At 42.7% G+C, this 18,865-nt stretch overlaps 2 protein-coding genes across 3 annotated transcripts in view; both read left to right on the forward strand.

Annotated features, from left to right (window-relative positions):
- The first annotated feature begins 51 nt into the window (after positions 1 to 51).
- On the forward strand, positions 52 to 11,297 carry LOC106741536 (putative defense protein 3). The gene is made up of 4 exons (XM_014613664.1): positions 52 to 3,769; positions 4,741 to 4,973; positions 8,835 to 9,042; positions 11,005 to 11,297. The coding sequence occupies exons 2-4, from the start codon at positions 4,757 to 4,759 to the stop codon at positions 11,066 to 11,068; spliced, it is 489 nt and encodes a 162-aa protein (XP_014469150.1). The 5' UTR covers positions 52 to 3,769; positions 4,741 to 4,756; the 3' UTR covers positions 11,069 to 11,297.
- Positions 11,298 to 17,818: 6,521 nt separating this feature from the next.
- LOC106741432 overlaps positions 17,819 to 18,865 on the forward strand; it is a 49,852-nt gene continuing 48,805 nt past the window's right edge. The window contains exon 1 of one of the 2 annotated variants that reach the window (XM_014613465.1): positions 17,819 to 18,570. In XM_014613465.1, coding sequence (XP_014468951.1) covers positions 18,381 to 18,570 — 190 coding nt within the window. In that variant the 5' untranslated portion in view covers positions 17,819 to 18,380. The remainder of the gene's footprint in view (positions 18,571 to 18,865) is intronic. The other variant, XM_014613464.1, reaches the window with a different exon arrangement.

Raw genomic sequence — 18,865 nt, forward strand, 5'->3', positions numbered from 1 at the left:
ACACACACACACACACACACACACATGTATATATATATATATATTTGAAAATAATGTGTATGGGGTAAAGAAACTAGTTGTGGATCATCATAAGAAAGAACGTTGAAATTTTTCCTTATAAGGACATGCGAATATGTATGTACAATAAAATACTTAACGGATATAATGAATCACGATGAGTACTATTGGGTTGTTCGACAAGTTCACTTAAGATAAATTTATTTTTTCCATTTTTTCCGATGGCCGTTGAAAAAAAATCAATATATTTTTATGTATGATATAACAAAGTTATGTCCCATCGTATCGGCCTTCAGCTCTTCGTAAAAATCCCTACGAATTTGTCGAACAACCCAAGGGGTATTTTGTTTAGATTGATATCACTGTCTCATATTTCTTACATATACATCTTGGTTTTGCATCTGTCTTTAGAAATAATGCGAATAATCCACAACTAGATCCCGAATCATGGTTACGGATTAGTTCTTAAAATGTTTGAACAATTTTTGGAAGAATATCATTGCATCTGATGATCCCAAGTCAGTACCTGATCTATATCTGGTTCCTCCTTCGTTATAAGATGGACCATCGGCGGGAATAAATCTTGTTTCGTAACAAACGAAATCCCGATAAAAAAAAAATGTCTGAATTACTATTAACGATTTCATACCCATTCTCTTCGTGGCAATAAAATAAAATATGAAAATTGCGTTTCTTTCAAGATTCACATATATCGCGAGAATTGATATTGCGAACGAAGTAGAAAGGATATGTAAAACGCTTCCCCTATATATCATTTTCACGAGAAACGAATACATTTTTTTCCTTTCTTACGGGATGCACGATAATCTGAAAGAAATATTTCTAGCGTGTACAGCCGACGGCCTGAAAAGGCCGTGGAAAATCAATAATACAGTGTGAAAAGTCACATTGACTGAGTGAACTCACCGTGCATGTACGTGTCAGAGCGTGTATGTACGAATATGTAACGCGCGCACGCTTCTGCATTATGCGAGTTCGTTCGAAGGGTTAACATGCAATAGAATCGCTTGGCATGAGTGCGAAGCATTTCGCGCCGTCGTCTTCTCCGATAGTACCGTCAGAAAACGAGTGCAAAGATGTCCCGATGCTTTTCAACATATCGGTAAAATTAGAACAATCAATTTCATTTTGGGTCTCGAGGATGTGAGACGGAAAATTTTCACATGTTTAAACGGCATTTGCCTCTTTGGAATTGAACAAAATGATGGAACTGACAGAAGAATTGTCTCGTTTTGATACCTCAAGACAATTGTTGACGCTCCGTTATAAAAATAAACCGAGACTGAGCAGAGGTGAACGAAACACGAATTAAAAATTAAACACGTGAAATAAAATTCTCCGCTACATATCAAACATCTCCAAAAGAATGCTAATTTAATTTAATTTAATTTATTAATTTAATACCTGTTACACAGTTAACGTTGCTATATCATCGAATAAATTTACAATCGATTCATATCCGTTCAATAGAGACATAAACTAGCTTCTAAACGAATTTGTCTAGTTAAAGAAGCATGTCATTTCGAATAATAGGTCGTTGGAAAAAAAATTTAACGGGGAGGATAGAAATAAGATGCGATAGAAAGGTAAACTTGTACACTCGCGATAACGTTCAGAAACCAGTTTCTGTGTACATTAGAAAGCGAACGTAATACAGTATAATACAATTAACAAACCTCATATGAGACGACGAAAAAAAGTATTCCATAAAGGTCAATGTTACGGAAGGCGCGTGTGTTACGTAAGGCTACGATTTATTCGCTCGTTACTGCATACGCACAGCAGTAACGCGAACAATCGGCGGTGAAAGGAGCATATTAGACCCGCGAAATGCGTAATCGTATACAACATGCAACAGCCCCATTTGTTGCGAGCGCTTGTCGTCTGATAAATCGATAAATGCTGTATGAAATGTCAAAGATTACGCTACGGAACGAATGTCTTGCGACATAAGAGCGCCAGCTGTGCGGCGCGAAGCTTTGATATATCGTCGTTGATACCTTCTCGAGATATCCGTGGACTTTATTACTTTTATATAATATTGTATCTGTTATTTTCTTAAGGCTCCGTAAGTAATCGCTGTGACTCTCCTTGTTTAATGACACCAGAAGAGAGCGAGAGAACGCGTGCCCAAATTGTTCGCGTTATACTTCCGAACAAAAAGATGTATTAATAAAATGACATTCGCGATCGATTCAGCAAACTTGTAAAATTGGACGAACACTTTTGTCTTTTTACTCGAACAATCGATAAGCAGCCGTAAAATTAACTAACATTGATAAGATCGTGAGAAAAGAGGTTGGGAAAGAAGGTTCCGTGTCAAATTAATTTCGCGACTACTTATTGAGTGTTCGAGTAAAAAGTGTCCGTTCAATTTCACAAGTGTGTCGAATCGATCACAAATGTCATTTTGTGGACATATCTTTTTACTTGAAAATATAACGAAAAATCTCAAGGACAGTCATAGCGACTACTCCGGGGTCTTAAGACGTGATAAAGGTGCACATATAATAGAAAGTAAACATTTAAATATGCGTATTATGTACATATATCACGATTGTACCATAAATTGTAAATTTCCTATAGTTATATTATATTTTCGAAACAAATGAAATTTGTAATTGCGTCAATAATTAGGTCATAATTTTGATCTATATACAGTTTAACGGATTCTTAAAAAACTCATGTTTTAAAAACCTTGAGACGAGTATGATTAAAAATAATTGAAATGACAGAGACGCTAGGTTGGAGTTTTATATTCGCCCACTTACAAGTTTAATCTCCTTAGGCTGTATCGCGCATATTTGAAATTTCACAAGCGCACGAGAGCGCACGTAGACCGAAAGTCGCGAATAATATGCGAAGCGTCGCTGAAAACTTTCCTTCTTCTATCTTTGACAGTAGAGAAATAACGAGTGTTTTATTCGACAACACACGAATATGAAGGCTGTCAGGTGCAGTAAGATATAAACGATACGTAACGTGGCGCACACGGAGATCGAGAATGCACTACTTCCGACGAATACGGTCTTTATTATGATTTTCAAGCGCCAATAGAACGTTTGAAACCAACGTATCTGCGAATCGATATGTTGCCGTATGACGCGATCGTAATCAAATTTCATCACGAAAAGTCCGCAATTCTAAGTCAACAGTGAAATCTACGCGTTACTCGTTATTTCGCGGTCTGCGAAATGAGCTGTTTTCCCTTGAAATATTCCCTTATCGTACGGAAAAAAGGAATTAGCTCCCGCTGTCCACATACAGTACAACTCAAACTTAGCTGATTTAGCTAATTGTTTTGCCCCTGTGCCTAATTTTTCCGCTTGCGCAGCTAAAGACTAGGTCTGCTGACTAAATTACAGTTGTGTTATAATGGACAGCTAATTCCTCTCTTCCGTGCGGTTTGATTACGTCAAATGGACTCGATTTATGCTGGGAAAGAAAAAAATAAATGCTCGATTGTACATTTTTCTTGCTCTAAGACTCGTAGATATCCTTTTAAAAGAACTAGACGAGAACCGGTTGCAAGATCGAGTGAAAGTGTTCAATTAGCAAAAGCGTATTGAGTACAGCTTTGAGATTCTATGGTGGGATCCCGCCAACATTTGGCTTGCCGGCAACGAATCGGATACTGCAGTTTCTTGCGTGCGGCTCTGTCGCGAGCACCTTTTTGTCCTTGCGCGAATCAAGTGTGTTGATTCACGTGTAATAACGAAATTCGCTGCAAGTAAGTTGGCGTTATCCCATCGCCGTCGTGAGGGACTCGATCGATCGGTTCGGTATGAGAAAAGGGAATTTCGGGAAAATATCTCTCCCTTCGCGTTATTATTCCTGTGACTTGTCCCAACGAAAGTGTGTCGTAATTGAATTCATATCTTGGTAATCAATTGAATAATAATGAAATTTTCTTCAAATATCTTGACAACTCTCTGAGTTTAGAAACTGAGCTCGATTCGTTTTATCAATTTATTATTCGTTTATAAACCGTATCGGCCGACCGAGGGATTAAATTTCGTTAACGATGACAGTTTCCGGTCGCAGATATTTATATTCATTATTATGTTATATTATATTAATCACAACGTTTCTGGAATATTAAAATAATAGAGGAATGGAGCGGCTGACGAATATCCGTGTGAACGAAAATAAAAATGAGAACGTTACGTTAGCAAAGCTCGAGTTATCGATATTCCTCGGGAGATGTGCGCGTTGCACAAATGCTTTTCTCTAAATCCGCACAATTATTTGTATACCTGCCGACTTGACTCGATATGAAAACTTCGCGCTGCAGTTAGTTATTAATTAAACCATACCGGGGAGTAAGTAATTTAAACTTCGTCAGATCTGATATAACGCGCTGCGTTTATGCAGACCGAAGTTGGAGCACGAAAATGCGCACAAATGATAAAATTTGTCAAATTCTCAGTGCGCATATGTTTATGAATTAAGCACGAGTGTACTTCTATGCGGAAATCGAGATGATAAAAAAAGTTGCAACATCGAATTTCTCGGTAAACGTTAAGCGACGCGCACATTTTCCGATTAGACGAGCTCAGCCGCGCTTTAAGTATGTGTGAGCCTATAACTATCAAGAAAGTCCCGTGTCTCTGCTCCCGATTACGCTCATTTTTGTTTTCGAATTCTGTTTTCGAATTTCATCATCACGCGTTATTTGCACGTGATTCGTCGAAATGGAAGAAGTGAAACGAGAAAGATGCGTCTCATCGGATATATCGCGATCTTGTTCGCGCTCGTCGTCTTTTCTTCGATCTCCGTCCTCGGATTTCCGGACGGCGCCCCTGTGGACGCTTGCGTAAAACCACGAGCTAATCAGCCCTACCACGGTGAGGCGCGGTCACAGCCCTTAAACACGAGCCCTTATAAAATAGTGGCCTCGTCGTCTCAGTACGGGCCGGGCTCTCAAATCACAGGTAAGTTCAACGCGTGACAGTAAGCGTATTTGTTGTGCATCTGTCGCAGGATGTGCTGTGAATTCAACCCTTTCGTGAAGAAGGCTGCCTCTTCGTAAAAGAAAGTTGAATTTACAAAGATCCTGCAACATATCTCACTAGATCTTACTAGATACTCGCGTGACACATCTTTGTTATTTATATCACAGAAAACACTGAAATCCTTTTTACCAAGAAATTTTACGAAAAATATTGTTATACGCACCGAAAAAATGTGCTAGAATCAAGTAAACGTTATGCTTATTAAATCAAGTAATATTTTCATTAGTTTAGGTTTACTTTAATAGCTTGTAATAAATATTTACTTGAACGTGGTAATACGTTAATTTATAAATGAATTACTGAAGTATCAAGTGGTTTTAAATTTAAGAAAGTATTCAGTATTTAGAATTATGTAATATTTCTTCTCCACTGAAGAACTCTAGTGGTTTAAAATTTAGATTTTTCTATTGAGTAAATGTTTTCTAAAAATAAATTCTGATATTCTTAATATTATGAATTTAATACTTGTCAGAATTATTCTAACACATGCAAGTAAATGTCAACTTATACGAAGGAAATATCATATTGTACACAGTATAATTATACTTTTACTTTTGCTAAATATTTAAATATTAAGTAACTTTCTTATTCATCTGAAGAAGAAGGATCGATATAAGGCTTATTATTACATTATATTTAAATATATGAAGTACAAAAAATGTATTGTACGTACTTTAATTAATATTTTGAAATGTTTTTCTTCGTAGGTGATAACACTTCATAGGTGACATGGTTTAACAGAAAATGACTTTTCTCGAACACCAGAATCAGAGTAGTCCATTTCCTATAGTTCCTTGAACGCTTAATACGAATCCGGACTCTAAGTTGTTCCATCAAGTCACAATTTTGAGAAATTCGCAATTAAATTTGCGAAAAAGGACTATTTTCGCGTATTTCGTCATATTATAATTAAGATATGTAACGTGCTGAAAAAGCTGAAGAAGTTGTATTGCAATCAAAATTAAATATGTGTTGGGACCTTCGGTCCTCAAAAAGAATCTTTTGTGTCGGCTATGGTTGATAAAATATTCACGGTTAAAATATAAAGTCCATTGCGGAGAACCTGCGAATTAGATCACCGACGACTTGCCAAGTAACTTTCAATTATGTTTATTTAAACTCAAGAGTCTTTTAAGTCGTACACGACTCCGATGTCAAAATTGACAAATTCCAAGTAAATATTTGCAAAAATCCGAAAACTTTTTAAGTTCCGATACTCGCCATATCGAATCCATCCGTTTGCCAAATTTGACATCGGTTGTGACGCGACTCAGTGTCGAAAAAACTACAGGAAACGACTAGTCTCTCGTTCTGCTGTTTTTCTCTTCGTTGAACTGTGGAATCGTTGTTCCGATATATGACAAATTGTTCCGAGTAATTTCTTTCGGTGGCAAAATGCGTTCTCAGTTGACTAGAACTTGGCGATATCGAGGAATCATCCGGGGATCTGGGTATCGCGACACCCCGCAGATACGCAACGGGATAGGAACTACGTCGTGGCATGTGCGGCGAGCTCACGTGCGCGTCACGAGACAGTCCGTTGTGTTTCCATCAAAGAAGTTTTGTTCGACGCGGCACAATCGAATCAATCAGCATAGCGGCTGTGAAATGCGCTGAACACCGACAATGACGCATTCTGTTAGCACCGATCGGCCAAATCGTGGAACAATAGTAAATTAGGAGGACAAGAGGAGGATGCGCACTCGCGCGTCTTCCGTGAGCGTGAGAGAGCGGCTCGCGAGGGTGTGATTGAAGCACGAATGTCATTTACCCGCCGACCCGCGTTTCGTGCGAAAGATCGAGATGCGCGGTCCAGAAGCCGCTGAGTTACGTATTTATGTAAACGCGAAGAGAGGCTCGAGAAGCTCGCTCGAGTCGGAGCTCGTTGAAAAGCTTGGAAATGCACCGTCGGCAAAGCCACGGATTCCATCGGCGGAAATGAAATTCGAAGAAACCCATTCTTCTCCAGATTCGTTTTCTCGCGGTTTCCCGGAGAAATTGGAAACAGGACGAGCGTAGCACATGCTTTTGCGCGGAGACAAAAGGGAAGAGAAACAGAGAGGCACGAGAAAGCGCACGGCGGGAAGAAAGAGCAACGGGGAAAAGGGAGCGGGTTTATCCATCGTCTGGAAAATAGCGATGAAATGAGCTCGTTATATCGTCACAATAGATACGCGATAGGATTCCGGCCGAATCTTAGTGGGGACGTTCAATGGATCTATTTTATATCACTTTAATCTCTGTTTTGCTGCTTTCGCAAAATCGAACGCCGATATTATTAGACGCGAGACAAGTGTCTCGAGTTCGAGTTTACGAAAGCTTTGTAAAGTTGAATGAGGCGCACGTCTTATCGAACTTGGTCTGGAAGTCTGTAAGACTTCGAGTACGTCGCTGAGACTTGAAACAAGTATCAGATAAAGGCGGCCGTGCTTTGATGCAGAGTACATTGAATGTGTGACATCGATCGAGATACGTGTGTATGTGTGGGTGCGCGCACACTATCTACATTGAAGCGATTTTTCCACAAATTTCATACAGAATATAATTGTTACTTCATATTTAATAATCGCTACGTTCCGAGTATCAAGTTCTCGTCAATTATCAAGTGCTGGTGCACCGCAATTTCCCATTTACGTATGTTGCGCTCTTCCCAATTCCGCGTAACGCCGCTCGTTAACGTTTTAATCGCATAGGACGATAAACAGCGAAACGATGTGCAGGAACAGTGTAAATTTTTCGCGTAAACTTTCAGTACAGATTTCGGTAACGAGTTTAACGAGAAATGTAATCCCGTCTGCAAAATAAATAAATAAATAAATACCGGGAGACCTCATAGATCAGCATTTGTGCGCGTCTGATGCGGGTGTACTCGCGATATAAAATCTCCGTAATTTATATATGTCCGATTCACATTTTTATCGCTACTCCTGCAAATTCTGACAAATGAGTCACCGACGGCCGTTTACAACTGTTGCTGCCGCCGCCCTTCCTCGATATAAAATTACTTCGGTGCGCCGATATCGACAGGTTCGCGCGGTCGTGCGCGCGATTGCCTCGAGCACGTAAAATTCACGGTGTGTCACGGTAACCGACGTTGTATCATCCAGCGAACGTACAGTCGTACACAGGGGCAATAAAGGGCGGGCGAAATTTTAAACGAACGAACGTGACATTGCCCCTCGAGAGCCGAAATCTCGATGCCATACAGAGAAAAATATTACACTGCGGAGAAGAGTATTTGCAATGTCAGTTTCATATACGTTCCTTAAAGTATGTAACGCTTCATAATCGTGTTACATATATTTAAAGAACGTAAATAAAATTGACTATGCTGATACTATTATCAAGAAAATAATTTTTATTTAAAATAACTTTTACTCGGAGAAAAATTAATTGAGTAATTGCTTTTCTTTACAGTACGAGTAATATTTTTCTGCGCGCATTTTGACCCTCTTAAGGATAGTTTGCGCTTACTTAGATGATAAATTAATAAAAATCTACTTTGGTAATATTAGCGTTCATCAACTTCTCTCTTGAACATCAAATTCTACAGATTTAATTTCAACGCTACTTTGAGCAAACTTTTTTCACGATAAAACAGCGAAAACAGAAATTTAAGACACCATCGGGGTCAAAATAAGAGCCAATTATATAAATAGAATTTAAATTAAACATACTTTGCTATCTTATCTCCTACTGTGTTGTAGAATTAAAGATTTAACATAAGGCCAAAACGTGGACTCAGACCCGTTATCGAAATCCCGTTCGTCTACTTTTCAGTCACCATCGGAGGCGCCCCGTTCAAAGGGTTTTTCCTGCAAGCACGCGATAGCAAGACGAACGAATGGATCGGCTCCTGGGCGCAAACCCCGAACACGAACACTCACGCTGAGTGCAGCGCGGTTACGCACGCGGATCCGGATGACAAGGAGCAGGCCACCTTCCTTTGGAACGCACCCCCGAACGCACGAGGCAACGTTTATTTCACGTGAGTGTGCGACGTCCTCATCGAGCGCGCGATGAAAACAATACCCATAAAAGATACCCGCGACCTCGAACGGCCACACGTAGGAGGAACGATAAAACGGTGCCGCAATTACCGTTGTCAAGGCTATTTCTTTTTTCCCGCGTAATTATTCTCTAATTAACCCGTCCTCTTTTTCCCTTCATCTCTCTCGCACAAGATAGAAGGTGACTTCACAATGATGTACACGGTGGTACATCCTGTAATGTAGATACATTTGCGATTGAGAGATATGGTTGCATAAGGACTCTCTGCAAGATAAGTTACGATTATTATTCCCTTCAGGAATTCGTCGCGAAACAGCATATCTCGATGTTTCAATCGTGAATTATTAATGAACGATCGCAAGGGTGCCGATCACGTGACTTTTATTCTAAGGCGGAAACATGAAAAGTGAAATATTTCCAAATTAGAAAATTTATACTTTTCGTGAGTTCACGCTAGAAAATTCATGACTTCCTGAGCGTCATTTTAGGCCTTGATTATGAATTGTATTCTTTAACGTGAATTCGTGAAAAATGTTGATTTTCTAATTTGAAAGAAATATTAAAAATGTTCACTTTTCACGTTTCCGTCCTAAAGAAAAATTACATCGATACCAAAGAGTTGGAAACATCCCTATTTAATCGTAAAGATGTCTTTTAGGAAATAAAACGTTCTAAAAATATTCCAAACCATTTGGCTCGATACACGATCGAGTATCTTGATATTTCGATTTCCCTAAGAGATTGGCAAATGAACAACGTAGAATAATTGTCTCTTGACGATCTCTAAGTCCTTACAAGGAGCAAAAACAGTGCTTCGTATGAAAAATTATAGTTTCCTCAACTAAACGTATTTGAACTCGGTTCTCTGTTGAAAGAAGGTCCACGAGCTCACACACTCGTTCGGATTAGGCCGCGTTATTACGCATTATTACGCGCGATACCGATAATTTCGCAATTCATATTGCGGAATAATATTCTTCCCGAGCACGAGCGAGTGTTCGTGGACGCACATTTCGCGATGCTCCCCGGCGAGCGGTTGAATTTAATAACGGTAGAACGAGTCGCGAATGATGGACACGCAACTCGCGGTCGGTTTGCGATGACGCGATGGGACTAATTGTGCGACATCGGCCGCTGGAAATAATTGCCTTTATCACACTCGGTCGCCCCGTAATCGTATTCATATACGCTAATAACTTGGCGAATTCCCGGCGCACTTTTGCGTTAGAAAGTTTCGCCGCGAGCGGCCGTTCGCAACCACGCCTTGAGCCACGAAAAATTCTGGAACAAGTAGCAAACCATAATTTATTCACCACTATAAATAGCTCCGACGTGTGTCCTAGCCACGACGCGAGCGCGATTCGTGCGGGGGAAGGGAGAGGAGACTTTTTCTTTTTAATAACTTTTCATCAACGCCGAGGCTGGCTGATGCGGTGACTCGGCTGGTCTCGTCGGTGTTTCCCCCCTCATTTAGAAATTCTTTGACGAACTTCGCGTCAATTTTCCCTCTATAAAATAATTTTGCGATGTTAATAATCCTCGGGCCGTAATTTGCAATGGAAGTGAAGAATTTTTGGTTCGTGAATTGAATTCTCCCCCTCCCATGTACAATTGCAAAATGAAATTTTACCGCCTGGTTAAATTTATGTGTTCATTACTCTTTTTAAAAGAGAGATTTTTTTTTTACAGAAGCAAACTCTCGCTCTCTCTCTCTCTCTTTCTCTCTCTCCCTCTCGAAACTCATCGTTAAAATTGTGAAAGGCAAAAGCGAGCTAGAAATACATGCGCAATCGAGCATGCATCCTCGTCGACTCGAAATACGCGTTTGAAACGCGAAACGAAATGAAAATTTCGAAACGAGGCTACGAAGCAAGCGACGAAAACATTTCCACGGTATCGTTACGGCGGATGTCCTATTTTCATTTGTTTTTCCTTTCAGTGGCACCGTATTAAAAGACTACGCGGTGTTCTGGTCCGAATTGGTCTCACAGACGGCTCAGTAATATTTCGTCGCCTTACCGTCAACGTTATCACAGACGACGAAGCGCCCTCGCCAAGGGATAGATTTTTCCACGTTCGCACTCAGATGCACTAAAATCGTCCGTCGCGCATCCTCGATGCACGATCTGTCGTGCAATATTTTATCCCGTATAGATCTTGTATTTTTGTACCATGCACCGTCGAAGAAGCGTACCGGATGTTTTTTGAATGGTAATAAAAAATCGCCAAGAACACACACACACACACACATGCGCGTGTTTCGTTTATCCTCCTCGCCCCCTACCGTTGAACGTTATTATTAACCCTCCCTAATTGCTATCGAGCTCTCTTCCCTCTTGCTATCGGAGGGAACCATCGCTGTGTGACATTTATCAGCGTTCGTTTTTCTCTTTCTCTCTTCTCTCACGCGCACAACCGGTTTATTTGTTCTCCTCTGTGGAAAAATGGCGCTGAGAAATCCCGAGTGAAAGAGGTTCCCGACCCGTCAGGCGTTATTGCGCAACGATCGAGCGATCGATCTCACGCGAATTATGATTTCTGCGGCGTCCTAGGAGAACCCGTTTCGCTACGAAATGCCTTCAGAAGAACGTGATCGCATGCTCGAGTCGTTCAGCAAAACTCACGCATAGCGCTTAATGTCAATAAAAGAAAGCAGATGCCAGATGTTTTCGTGTGGCCTTCGCGTTTTAGTCCGCTCTCCGAAATCGCTTCGTTGGAATTTCCGTGCCGCGCGAAATATATCGAACGATACTATCTTTTTTTCTCCTCACTAATTATCGGCGAAACTATTCACAGCGTTGAATCCTCTCGTCAAGGAACGTGCGCGCGCGCGCGCTGGTGTCTGTCATGTACGGCAAAAAAATAAAGATTGGTTAAATTAAAGAGATTGCAAGGCTCAGTGGCAACAAAATTACGTTTCATTATATTTTTATTTCACTACCTAAATAATAAATGTTAATTCGAAACGAAATTCGAGGTAAACATATGTACGAAATAGTAAAAATATGTAAATATTCTTTTTTATTTTTCTTATTAATACTAATTTATACATTAGTCGATTTAGTAGAGATGTATAGATAATAGAAAGAGATACGTAAGTATGTGTATATGTATATATATTTCTAATATTACTACAAATTATGAACTGGACACCGTTGTATTTTCAAAACAAAACAGTCAATAATTCTGAAATGTGTATAATGTCTGTTTATTAGTCTTTAATATCATAGCTCAGCAGTTTTTCGACGAAAATCTTTTTAGTTTAGAAGGTGTTAAAAACCTAAATTAAAAATAGCACGCTAATCTCGAGGGAGACGTATAAAAAATGTCAACTTTTAGTAGCAAATATCTCAGCAAACTCTCGAACTTTTCCTAATTGCACGAGCGCTTAGATAATATTTCAAAATATACGTAGTGCAAGTCTCATCGAATTCTTATCATCCTCATTTATTTCTCATCAAACTCATTTCGCTTTACAATTTCCTTAGCGTGACATGACGTTACTAAACGCGTTTTGGAGGGAGGAGACGGAATTTCCGGTTCTTGAGAAAATCAAATTTGTTTTATGTGACCCAGAAATGAGCGAAATTTCTTGTTTTTAAGAATTAAATTTAGCTCATTTCTGGCTCTCATGAATTAAATTTAGTTCCCAAGAACCCCCGGAAATTCCATTTCCTTCCAGCAGAACGTGCTTAGTTACGCCTTGTCACGTTAATTCAGCCAACCATTTTTTCTGTATTCTCTGTGTTTATATATGTCTGTGTGTGTGTGCTCGAGCGTATTGCTATTATCTCGCCTAACTCGGGCGTAATTCGGCTCTGACCCCGCAAGTGCTTCCGAGGAACACGACCGCCGCTGGACGCCACGTCGGCAGGGCGGAGACAAGCGAGCGGACTTCTCGGCAGGTCGCCACATTTCGCCGCATCTCGCCGAGGGTTCCGGGCATTTCCTCATCGGCTTCCATTAACGGAGCTCAGCACGCTTTTACGTGAGCAGAAGGATCGAGGAGCGAGCGCGAGACGAGCGTTACATAAGAACGGTTCGCCGGGTAAAAGTGGGCCATCGCCGGTACCCGCGGTACCCGACAAGTCTAAGACTCCTTTTTTCCTGCTCTTGGCACTCGCCGGATCGAAGGAATTGGTCCTTCGCCGAGCGTTTTGCTCCCCACCAATAGGTACCGGCCACGTTGACACAGATGTCCAATAATCGAGCCGACGACTCTTTGCCTCTTTAATCGAATGATCAACGATTGCGCAGTAATTGTTATTTATTCCAAAATGACAGTCCGCGCATGTTATCGCGTAATTATTGTACACGTTCGACGTAATCGATTGTATTATACGGTGCGTTAAATGAACATATAGAGATAACGTATATCAATTGTTGTTATTATTGCATGTTAAATGAACCACAGCGTGAACTGATGGTGCGGACTGCGCTTTTTAATGCGATGCTGAATAATAATAAATCAAACGGCATTAACTCCGCCGCGATCGCGTCAAATAACACGGTCGAGAGGCTGTAAATGCGAAATATTCTCCGCGCTCTAGCTTTAAATGGAGAGTTTAAGCTGGCTTTGTCTGTAAAAGGAAGCCCATGCACGTGTATACGCACACGTGTATACGGCAGTGCGTATGAAAGAAATTTAATTTAAAAAATATTAAGTAATAACGGCTCTGTCCTGGTATTTACTAAAGAAGATCTTATTTATGGGTCAGTAAGAGCCTAAGCACGGATTCTCTTTCACGGCATGTCCCAGTGCCATTTTGAATGTTAATATAGTTAATATTATATTATAATATAATATCATTTGTGGTGAGATACATTTTTAGTCGTGCACTAAACGTACCGCCGTTTCTTTCAATCGGCACTCGTACCTACAGATCTTCCCATAAATAATATATAAATATGTTAATGTTAACTATTTTAATATTCAAAGTGGCACTAGAACCGCCATGGTCAGGTTCTTGTTGGCTCGTAAATAAATCAAATTTAAACAAAACCGATTCAATATTTCGGAAAGTGCCTGACGCGTGGCGTTAGAAATATGCCGCATGGCCAGGGAGGAGTTAAGTATATCACATAATCAATGAAGTTATTATTAGGAATAGATAGATGTTATAAATGGCTGCGTGTAAAAAGAAAGCGATACTTTATTCACATTTCGTGATGAAGGTCTCGAGAAATTGAATAATAATAAGCGAACTGATACCCGATTATATTACGTCCGTTGCGTTTGCGTTTGTCACGGAGAAAGAGGGACAAGTGAGGCTAATTAATATCGAATGAGTTTAATGAGTGCAAAGGGTAAGCCGATATACGACCAATTGCACGAGGTTACGTAATAATATAACGCGCATAACAAAAAAGAAAATAACTCGGGGAAACAAAAGATAGAAAAATCACTTGTGTATGTGTATATATATATGTGTGTGTGTGTGTGTGTGAGCGCGCGCGTACGTCGCGTGTATGTCCTTGTTCAGAATGCTTATAATACAGTATGAGAGCATTTCAAGAAAAAAAAATCGCGCTACATATATACGAATGACGTTGGAACAGCATGCGCATTTAATATCAAAGGCGACCCAACGCAGCGTTATTTTAATACATAATTATAGCACGTCCGTATCCCGTGTGACCACACGGTACAAGTCAGTGCGCCGATAATTATCACCTGGGATTGATCGATCTGTACGCGATTCCTAACGGGCCACTTAAAACGATGCATTACCGCCCGTTAAATTCCCCGGTCGGGCGCACCATGTAAACGGCTCTTTCAGTCTTCATTAGTTCATGTATACTTATTTTTCGACGAGTACGGTGATCATTTACGATCGAGCTATCTCTATCCATTTCTCCTTCTTTCTTCGCGGAAAACAGGAAGTAGCTCCCGCAGGTAAAAACCAGCTCCACGGATAAACATTGGCTGTCCGTGTGATACAACTGGAATTTCGTTAATTCAATAGCTAATTCTTTTCGTCTCTGTACTTGGTTTCCGGCTTCCGCAACTAGAGATTAGATCTGACAACTGAATTTCAGTTGTATTATGCGAACAGCGAATTCCTTTTCTCCGCGTAATTATTGCATGTCGATGTGCGATTATCCTGCGATTGCACGTGCTGCTGATCATAACTATACCGTAAAATCTCGGTCATTCCTGAACGCCGCCGTTCTGAAACAAACATTATCGTGCTTCTTGGCAAGCGCCGCGCGCTTCTAAACGGCGTATGCGGTGTTTGATGCGTCCAGAAAGGGTGACGTGTCGCGATTGCGCGTTATCGCATACTTTTTTCCATTTGTTTTAACGATCAGCGTTACACAGTAAGCGAGAGATTTATCTGTAATCACCCGGTGTATATATTAGCCGTGTAATTTTCTTATATTATCCGTAATATCACACACGAGACTTAATTGACGGCCGTTCCGTGCCTCCAGGCTGAACAACGGCGAACATTGCAACTTCAGTCGGCGTCGTTGTGCGGCGGGGTAATCGATCTGCATCAGAGTGAAATTACGATCGCACGACCTGATCCCGAGTTTTCAGGGAAACTCACGTCACCCGTAATTCCCATAATGTATAAGCTACTTCGAACGGAATACGTACACCTAAGCCACGGTAAGTTTCTACAGGGAACGAGCGGATTATCTTGGAAAAGCTGTAATTCAAGTGAATAATTTGCGAAAGAAATTGTCGATACTGCGACGCCGCATGTTAAGCAATCGCTGCACTGTTTGAACAGTGCTTACCGACATATTATAACTGGGAATATTTGCAATTTTCCTTTGATCAAATTTGCCAAAATGACGTATGATTAAATTACCCGAAAATCGGCCAATATTGACGCGCGTAATAAAAGTAAATTCAACTTCGAAGCTGACGATTCTACCTGTGGCGATTTTCAAATTTAACATTATTACGTTCATCCAAATTGCCAAGACCTGACTTGTAGTCCGAGAGAGTAAATCCTGACTTGTAGAACCGAGAGAGTAAATCCACGCGAATTTGCGTGCGAAGGGCGATTGCACTTGGGACTCGAAAAACGCGGAACGCATAAAAAATGACGATAGTACTAATAGTAATTTTCTAATTTTACCCAACATTTGTCCAAATTAGCAAATCTCGACTTGCAAATCACGAGGAGTCAAATCCATCCGAATTTGAGTACGATTCAACGTACGATCTCGCCTCGAAAACCAGCGTGAAGTCAACATTAAAGATGACAATTTTACGCGGAGAAAATATTTTGGCAAAAATTACTCCAGTGGTCTTTAATGCTGGATTATGTCGGAATTATTTATCGTCGAAATTATTACGTGTGTGATAATCTTTAATAAAGTGTACACATGATATTTATCACTAAAGATGACAACACACGTCACAATTTCAGTCATAATCCCGGTCCAACATTACCAAAGTTTTTGGCAATTTTTACTACAATATTTCCTCCGAGTATTTGTGGCAATTTTCTAATTTAACGTTGTAACGTTCATCCGAATCGTCAAATCCCGACATGCAATCCCCGGAGAGTAAAATTCATTCGAATTTGTGCGCGATTTAAAGAACGATCGCACTCCCGCGTCTCGAAAATCCCCGTGACCTACATTAAAGATGACGGTTCTACCTGTGGCAATTTTCTAACTTAACTTTATACGTTTATTTAAATTATCAAGTGCCGATCAAGTTGCAATCCCCGGGGAGTGAAACTCGAATTTACGCGACTCAATGTGCGATCGCACTTGCGACTCGGAAACTACCATAGTTCATATCAAAAGTGATGATCTCACCTGTGCCAATCTTCGAACTTAACGTTAAATGTTCATCCAAATTGCCAACTTTCGACCTGCAACCCTTAGAACCCTTGTAAAATATAAATCCACCCGAATTCGAAGGCGATTCAACGTGCGATTATACTCGCGTCTCGAAAACTATTGTGCATTGAGAAAAGAGTTTGCCGACAATTACCAAACCATTTAAGTGAAACACTTCCAACTGAATGATTTGATTACGGCAAACAAGTCACTCAGTTGCACAGCATACGTTACACTAACCAAATCATGTAACATTCAAAGCTGAAGTTGCTCCGCTAAATGTTTGATAAACACTGCCAAATTCTTGCCAGAATCGATTTTCGGTGCTGCCCGCACGGAAGGTGACGATTCGACCTGCGAGGGTGTCGCAACTTAACGTCGTACGTTCATCCGGACTGGCAAGTTCCGACCCTCTGAGGAACAAAGCCGAGCCGAATTCGGAGTTGACTCAACGACGCGCGGTCGTAGCTCGAAAGCGGCTTGCCGGCGCTCGGCGAAAGATCGATTTCAAATTGCTCGAAGAAGCCGTCAGAAAGAACGTTCTCCCTGCGACAGCGGGGTGGAGGGGTAACCCTACGCATCATTCAACATTAATACCCACGCGGAGTGGTGAAACACACGCGCGGCCTCGCGCGGCGCCGGGTGTCGCGTCGCGATGCCGGCTCGCTCGTCCATCCCTCCGAGGGGGTGGATCGCGCGCGCTGCGTCATTACCACCACACGGCGACGCGGCGCATCGACGGTGTGCGACGTTCGTGCATATTTACGCGACGGTGGTGGCAACGGTGCATCGACGGCTCTCGTCCGAGGAATGACTCAGAGGTAGCGTTCGCCGCGCGGGGGTGCGACACCGCCGCCGGCGGCGGCCAAGGGGGTGGAGGAAACGTGGCTCGGCTGTATTGCGCAGGACGTCGGCGCCCTGGCGTCGCGAGCCGCGCGGGGCGAGTCAGGCAGGCCGGTCGGTCGTTGCTTGGTGCCCGCGCCTTTCCGCTGCGCTACGCGGCACAATCGCACGGTGCACGTAGGACGGTTCGCGTGGGAGCGAGCGTGTGCGAGCGAGCGAGTAAGATCAGATCGTCGGTGCGCCACCCCCGGTGCGTCCGTCTTCTGCAGCGTGCGCGCCTTCTCCGCATTCCGCCGGAACCGCGGTCGTTGCGTCGCGTCCTACCGTATTCTCGCGCACCTTCCTCTCCGCGAGAGAGAGAGAGAGAGAGACGCGCCGAGCGGCGTGTCCGACGTGACGACCGTTAGATCGCGCGCGGGGGATCCACGAGGAGGGCCGGCGGGGGTGAGAGCTACGGCGTCGGGTCCCGCGGCGACTATGCGCGTGATCGATCGCGCGCGCCTCCGCGATCGGCCGGAGATGTGATACCGGAAGTAGGCCAGGCAGGGTTGACCTGCGTGGGCGGGCGTGCAGGTACGTACGGCCGCGGGTGCGTGCGTGCGAGTACGGCGCGCGTAGGCCGCGCAGGTGTGCCGCGTGCCAGGAGCCCCAGCAGTCGTAGAGATGCGCGTCGCAGCGACGGCCTGCCCGACGTGCCCGTCAACGACGTGTCCGTCGTCGCCGCCGTCGGGGACCCTCCGTCGGTGCAGACCGATCGCCCTGCGGCTGCTCTGCGTCGTCTTCGCCTCCTGGATTATCCTCGATCGGCCAGCCCTCGGTCTGCCGGATCCGCCGGAGCTGACGACCGCGGAAGGTAAGTTCTCTCTCTCTCTCTCTCTTCTTCCTTCTCGCCCCGCACGCTCCGCGTAACTTCGCTCGGCGCATTCGACTCGACGCTCTCACCTCTGACCCGCGCGCGAATACCGCGGACGGAAGGTTCCCGCGACACGAGAGAGGGTGGCGCGGAGGACGGTTTTACTCGCCCGACGCGCTGTGCGTCCGCGGCGTCCCGGCTTTGCGGCAACTTTCGGCGTGACCTTTCGCGCACTGTTCTTCGATACACACCCACGCTGATAATTGCAATATTAATGACCCGCGTGTGTCCCGCG

This window comes from Dinoponera quadriceps, unplaced genomic scaffold, assembly GCF_001313825.1.
Source record: "Dinoponera quadriceps isolate SergipeBrazil2010 unplaced genomic scaffold, ASM131382v1 scaffold405, whole genome shotgun sequence".
Lineage (NCBI taxonomy): Eukaryota > Metazoa > Arthropoda > Insecta > Hymenoptera > Formicidae > Dinoponera > Dinoponera quadriceps.